Raw genomic sequence first — 7589 nt, forward strand, 5'->3', positions numbered from 1 at the left:
AAATCTGTATTAAGTAATATTATTCAGTTTATTTTTACTACTCTCCTATCCTGCTGCTCCCAAACTACACTGTGGCCTTCTCCTCAAGTGAGCTACCTATTATAAACAGGGATTAATAATATTATTGCTGTAAAAAGCCTAGTAAACTGCAATTCCAAATTCCCTGTTTGTGTTGTAAACTGTGATAAATACATCTTATTCGATGGTTTAACATATAATATGAGCAATGAGCAAAATGTCTGTGTGTATTATATCTGATATGTTAAACCATTGAATAAGAGATTGTATATTATTTCACCACAAAAATGGTGTTATTTTGTTTCAATTTTAATTGGTAATCTAAAAAAGGCATCATCTGTCCTGGCGGGTGTGAACGATGTAAACAGCACAAAAAGCCAGCCAAATGTCCTTTATTTGATTGGATAAACGAAATGATGAGTGACAAGCAATGACAAGCTAAATTCTCGGGCTTTGCGTCATGTTGAAAACAATTTCTTTCCTTGAAAAACTCCCGCTCCATCCATATTTGCTCTGTTCTAAACCGGTCAAACTGGGACAATTAAGTAACGGTGTATATCATATTTTTCGCATTTTCTTGACCAAATGTGGTTAAGTGGCGTAATAGTGGAATAGTAAAGAAAAATTATGACATTTTAATTTGCTCTGCATACATGTAGATCAAGTTGTTTGAGACTGAGTCAACTTTGTTTTAATCGTAGGTATCGATCCATAGTCAAAGATCTTTGGTGGCGTCATTTTATGTCAGTTTTAGTGTCTGCAATACAGATTACAGGCACAATCCTTTATTTTGGTCCAGAAATATATGATGGCTTTAAACATGTTCCCCTGGTGAGTGCAAACATTTTTCGTTAGAATGCTATAACTGCAGTACTATAGTGTATGTAATGACCTTAGGGTAGTGATCAATGCATACATGAAGTTTGGAGAGTACAAACAATATACCACAGTCAACTAGTATAATAACTAGTTATAGCTGTTGCTAAAGTGCCAACGAGCCAAGCTTGCGTGATCTGGCGCCTGGCGGCTGCAAACATCACGCGGCGTACTCGTGCGGCACTCTCATTGGTTATTGCTACAGTCAACATTTCATCGCTTTGGTCTACATTACAGCTTTTGGTCTACATTACACTCAAATTTGAAGCGCTTCTGAGATTTCGTCCGCCTAAAAATCTTCTCGCTGCTCTATAAGCTGCCGCCTCGCCAGGCCTTCTGTCTTCAGAAGGCCTGACTCGTTGGCAATTATTGTTTTGTCCTTAACAATGTGGTTTTGTGTACCTACACATTTGAATCCCAGTTTAAATTTGTGACTTGTCAGAGTTTGCCAGATTAACTTGGCTGCATTTTTGAAAATAAGAGCGGGCTGTGTTTCTGGAGAAAATGCACAGCTAAGTGCCAGGCCATTCCCAAGACAATTAACTTCTTCCAGGCTCTCAGAGAGTGGTCATTAATTCCTGCTAGATTTTGCATGATTGTATAATTAACAAATTCTTCATGAATCAATGCTGTCCATAAAGTACCTTCATTCATTGAACAGATGTTAATTTATTGTTGTGTTGTTTTTCAATAGGACTGGCCACCCAAATTTGATAGTTTTGAAAAGGTCTTCTACTTCTGGACCATTTTCGTTTTTGCTAATGGAATATGGATTGTTGTTCCAGTCATCATCATGGCACAAACACTCTCAGAGATGAGGGATGTGTATAATCTTCAAACACCTTCGAAGAAAAAAAGAAATTAAGCAATAATCATGTTATAGCATTCTTGTGTTTCTTCCCATTATTCCTTCAAATTTGTATATTAACATGCTTCTTTCACTCTTTTTATTTGTTCATATGATGAGAGATGTCAAACATGTACTCTCGTTATAGTCGCTTTACTGAAAGTCACATTTCATGGCATCAATTTTAAATGTTTGATCTTATTGTCAAACAATAGACCTTTTAAACTAAGTTATGCGCAGCAGATTTAATTTACAGGGCTGGTTATTGAGCAAACAACAGTTACTGTAACATAGTCAGTCAGGAATTTTTGCTGTCATCATTTTTTACAATTTGGTTGCCAAATACGATTTTGTAAGGATCAAGTCTTAACGCTAGTTATAAATACATATTAAGCTGACTTCAAAAGTTAAAGAAACTTGTTAACTGCATGAACTAGCACCCCTATTTTTTTTAAGCCATTATTATTAATTTTTCAAAATATTAGCAGTAAAATATCTCAGTAAATTCTTGGGTTCCAAAAGCACTAATGACCCTCTTCCTTTTTTGGAAAATTTGGAATTAAAAACAAAATTGCACAAAGATGGTCATTTTATTGTCCTCAGATTTTCACCTACTGCAGGTAATAGCATTTACAGAATGCACTTTCATTATTCAGTTCCAGTTTCTTGGAGGATTGACTAGAACACAAAGATCCCCGTCTGAGAGTTCAACTTCTGATAACGATGTTTTGTGGCAAATTGCTTCAACTTCTGCTTGGAGCCATGGAGCCAATTTTTTTTCACTTTATAATTGTTAAGAATGCAAATAACTGAACATTAATGTTTATATTTGTTTCATATTTTGTTTTATTTGTTTAGTTATTTCTGCTTAAGTCTCAGTTTGAAATTAAAATACAGTTTCAGATTATGTGGTTTATTCTTTGTTACTGAAAAAATCATTTCCATACTAATGCAAGAAATTTAACACCTTTTTCAATGAAAAAGGACAAGTGCAATGTGATCTGGGTATTCCCCATATTTGGCAAATAAAATTAATAATAATAAAAATATTAGTATAATAATAATAATGACAATAACAATAATAACAATAATAATAATAATAATAATAATAATAATAATAATAATAATGAACGATTACAGGCGCTTATAGGAATTTGCAGGAATCCACTCTTGTGGGAATTTTCACGAATCCATGTGGGGCTGCAGAAATCTTAAAATATTAAGACAATTAAATAATGTAGCTTTATTTTTGTTGAATGATCATTTACAGGTTGCTTTTTTCAGTTTATTAGCCAAAGCTACTATTAACCCTTTCAGCCCCGTGGAGTTCCCCATTGACAAGTAAAATCGTCTGGCGTTAGACAGAGTAAAATCTATAAGGGGCACTATTGGGAGTTAAATGGTTAATGGGAACATAGTTTTTGAGTGAATCTAGCTGTTTTTAACCCTTTCAGCCCCGTGGGGTTCCCCATTAACGCGTAAAATCGTCTGGCGTTAGACAGAGTAAAATCTATAAGTGTCACTATTGGGAGTTAAAGGGTTAATTAAGCCTGGTTCTAACTAATGACAACAGCAGCAGGACAAGTATCAGACGCTTCACAAATATTCAGGCCAACAAATTGACCAACTCTCAACTGAGTGGCTTCATAGCTCAGTTGACAAGAGCACTGCACCGGCATCAAATTAGGTCGTGGGTTCGAATCCCGGGCCATTGAAGTCACCTGAATTCTTCAGGTGTCTTTTTAAGAGACATTTGCTTAACTTGTCTAGTTAGTTCGATCATTTCTCCAATTCACCTCTAAACTGCACTTCCCAAACATTTGTCAACCAAAGACAAAGTTTCCTCGATTTCGGCCATCGTCCTATGAAAACCGCCTGTTTATCGTTGCAGGAAAAATATGACATTATTGCAGGAATCCACTACCATATATACGGTGAATGGAAATATTCAATATTTTGTTACGCTTTTCGCAGTACATCCGATAATAATAATGATGATGATTATTATTATTATATTATGCCTGCCAATCCCTTTGGGAAGCAGAGAGATTTTGATTTTCTGGAAAGCAGATGTCAGTTTCGGATGCAGAATTGTTTTTTCCACAACAACTTGTAAAGATGTCAAGTTAGTTTTCTTTTTGCTATCTTTTGCATTCTGTTGCCTCCTTTCTATATTGCAAGGTACAACAATAGAACAATATTGTTACATTGTTATTTACTATTTGGAAAGTTATACACAGACTGATTACAATAAGGTAAGGGTAAAGGTTAGCATTATTTCAAGGTCAGGTTAAATGCTGCCACCACGTTGACCTGAATATGGCAGCACAAAAACCTGGACCAAAACGAGAACGTGAAGGGGCCATGCTTGCCTCTCAGATGACGTCAACTTCTGTACAGTGGTAACTGTTTGCATCAAGTGTTGCTAAGCTGGAAACTAATTGGGTTTAATTTTCAAGCTTCCAAACAAAAGAAATGTTTTATTAATCAATATCTGTACATGTGATACAAATTTCTCTTCATTTACGTAAACGTTCCTTTTGATTTTCCCTGTTAAATTAAAATGTCTTGAATCACCAAACCCAGGCCACATTGGTGGGAGGCCTGTGCTCTTACTAATGCGCCATCCCTGATTTAGATCTGCCGCTTGTACTGTATGATATTACATGTACATATTCATGTTCCACTCGTGCTTGGTGGATATGAGTCACTGGTTATAGCCTGACAACTCGGTGCTATGTGCCTCATTAGCTATTTGCCATCTCATACCCAATGCATGCTCATGGAATAATAATTATTATAAAATTCTCAACCACGGATGATGCAATTCTCATGCTCTGATTGTGCTTAGCGTTGCTAAACTAAAAAATTTTATGCCAGAAAGCGAAATTTCTCCTGGTATAAAGCAAAAGAAAAACGTTTTTGTGGAAAGTTTGGATCAATTTCGAAGCTTAGAAGTATGTGAAAAGGTAACAAATGTTTTTGTGATGACCCTCTATCTCTCTTACCACTACAATCTAAGTATTACACAACCTTGCATCTTCGTCAAGTTTTTTCGATTTTGCTACGATTTTCTCCCTTTGTTTGCTTGTGTTTCGTACTTCCAAACTTTTGGAGTTTAAGGAATTTAATAAAACAATCATTCCATTCACGTTTGTTGGATATGAGACTGGTTATAGCCAACTTGGTGCTATGTGCCTCGTTGGCTATTTACCATCCCATATTCAACGCCTGCTCATGGAGTAATTGTTAATTAATGTTAAATAAGCAAGTTCAATCATACACTAGAAACACAATTCTTCGATTGCACCTGAGGTCACGGTGGCCATGTTGGTGAAAAGAATAGCAAAAATGTCTGTTGGGAATTTGACTCTATTATAATAAAAAAATGTGAGCTACGTTTTCTATTGTTTTGGCACCAACCTGGCAGTCTTATCATGTGATTGCAATCAAAGAATACAAAATGTAGTCAATAAAACTCAAGCATGTTTGCATGGCTGTGCAATTCCTCTTAAACTTTTTCCAAGTTCAGAACATTCATTCAGAGCAAAAATTGGTCAAAAAAGAGCTGGACGTGAAAATGAGAATCAAGGTTACAGCTGTATCTAATCAATGCTTGATTTATAACATTAAGACTTGGTGTCCTGTGGCCAAACCCATTGTATATAAATGAATTATGCATGTAAATTTAGTCTTGCATGTTCTCCTCCTTTATATTTTTTATTCTCTCTACCTCAGCCACTGACAATAAGTAATGATGCATTTCTTGATCTGCAATGTCCTTCTCATCAAGGTCCTCTCGCTCTCCTTCTGGATCGGGGTGTTGTGGACTACGAAGATCACTTATTCTAGACTCAAAATAGCCATCCATTAACTCCTCTTCGGAATAACCACTTTGAAGAAGCTCTTCGATTAAAACAACAGTATGGCAATCACATGTTTTCAACTTGCCATCATTTGCAACTTCTGTGCAATGTTTGGCACATTTTCCACAAGCCATGACAGTGGAACCACCATCCTTTGATGACAGTGTCCCTCCTTCATCTACTTCTTGGGATGCAGATAACTGTGGTGCAGCTGTGTCATCATCCCCCTGGCCATTGCCATGGCAACTTCCCGGATCTTTCCTCAACCCTCTGCAATCCTGACAACTGCTAATAGACTCTCCAAGCTCCCTGCTGAGGATGAGTGATTTGGCCTTCTGTATTTTTGCTTTGCAATTCTTGTCAGCAATTTCTTTCTTCTTCATCCATGGAGACTTGATGACAGTTGTGTCTAATTCACTAGTTGTGTCATGAAAATCCACAATTGCACCAATGTGCTTTGCAATGTCTCTCTTTTTCACAGAATCTGGAATCCACGGCACGTCTTTTGCTAATTGCAGCAAGTTTTCCTTCAAGACATTCTTGATATTTGAAAATGCTTGCTTTGTCACTGAATTCGTCCCCAGGATTTCTGCAATCCTTTCTTTGTCAGGCAACATTCTTTTGAATTCAAGGACCAACAGCACTACTGTAATAGCCCGTGCAGCTACATGTCTTGCTCCTGTAAAGCTAGAGCGCTCGAACAGTCGGCAAAGATCGAGAGAAAGTTTTTGGCAAGAGCCATCCGACACTGATAGTTCTGACAGATTACGAATAATCAGAGACTCAACATTTACAGGGTCAAGATCAATACCCAGAGACTTGGAAACAATTTTAACACATCTCCCAAGCACGAACATGTTACACTCAGCAAATTGGGCCATACGTCTATACGTCAACTGAATATTACTCTGCCGACAGACGATAAGCAAGCAGGCACCAGCAAGGAGTGATCTTGGTCGATACAAGGTGCCCTTCAGCTGCTTTGCGTTTCTCAATGGTATTACTTTACCAAACAACAACTCTCGTGCTTTGTCGTGAATTTTATGCGACAAGTTTAGCTGCCTTACCAGTGACTTCAAACATTGCAGGTGTTGCCTTTCAGCTATTGATGTATTGTCTGTAGGCAAGCGACTTTTCATGGTGTTCGGTAGCTCGAAACGGCCATCAAATTTGGCAGTGCCATTTGCGCTCATCCAAGTCGAGCCATTTCCCCCGCTTTCAAAGTTAAAAACTCTGCTGTCTACCACTACTCCACAGTTGTGGCAAACAAGCTGTTCTCCTGACTCGCCATCAACGGCATTTTCGTGGCAGTTCGGGCATTTAGAGGGCATTTTTCCTTCCTTCGAGACTTTCTCACAAAACGTTGCGAAAACGACTTGATGTCGCAGGCGTCATTTACATGCTAGTCCCAGTGCTTTTTTGCGTTACTTATTCCCAGGCCTAAATTAGCCTAAGTCCTTCGGACACAGACAGCCCTGTTTTTATTGAGCGGAACAAAAACAATGGCACTAGCTGCACGCTCGCCTCGTGCGTTTTACACTTCGGCACATTTTCGTTGCTATTATCTTACCATTAGCGACCTGAATTTTCCAAATTTGACGCTTATGTGTAGTATCCGGAATTTTTCCCTTTCATAAAGGTGCAATGTACCCGTAGGCAACTTTTTAGTTAGAAGCAAGAATCTGGAACAAAAATTCATCTTTCAAATCGGCACCCTTAATCCTCACGGTATTAACGAACGCTTTTCATTTAACTAATATATTCCTATTTTTCACGTTGCCATGTTACCACCAATAGCGTAGCTCCTACTCTACTATAAATACTACACGTAACCCACAATTCCTCGATTCGCTCTGACGAAGGGCTAACGCTCGAAACGTCAGCATTTAGAATCTCTGTACGGTGGCCAATTCACATCGTCAACTCCGTTGATAAAACCAAATACCCGTGGGAAGGTTGTGGAACAAGATGCATGGCGACAG

The 7589-nt window shown here is 37.8% G+C and overlaps 2 protein-coding genes across 2 annotated transcripts in view; one reads left to right on the top strand and one right to left on the bottom strand.

Annotated features, from left to right (window-relative positions):
• LOC137969674 (emopamil-binding protein-like) overlaps positions 1–2648 on the top strand; it is a 4536-nt gene extending 1888 nt beyond the window's left edge. The window contains exons 3-4 of the mRNA XM_068816006.1: positions 720–849; positions 1589–2648. Of these exons, the coding sequence (XP_068672107.1) occupies positions 720–849; positions 1589–1759 (301 nt within the window). The 3' untranslated portion in view covers positions 1760–2648. The remainder of the gene's footprint in view (positions 1–719; positions 850–1588) is intronic.
• A 1115-nt stretch (positions 2649–3763) lies between these two features.
• Positions 3764–6987, bottom strand: LOC137969700 (uncharacterized). The gene has a single exon (XM_068816038.1). It carries the CDS (start codon positions 6936–6938, stop codon positions 5430–5432), a length of 1509 nt encoding a protein of 502 aa, XP_068672139.1. The 5' UTR covers positions 6939–6987; the 3' UTR covers positions 3764–5429.
• Between the last annotated feature and the right edge of the window lie 602 nt (positions 6988–7589).

Source organism: Montipora foliosa, chromosome 9 (genome assembly GCF_036669935.1).
Source record: "Montipora foliosa isolate CH-2021 chromosome 9, ASM3666993v2, whole genome shotgun sequence".
Lineage (NCBI taxonomy): Eukaryota > Metazoa > Cnidaria > Anthozoa > Scleractinia > Acroporidae > Montipora > Montipora foliosa.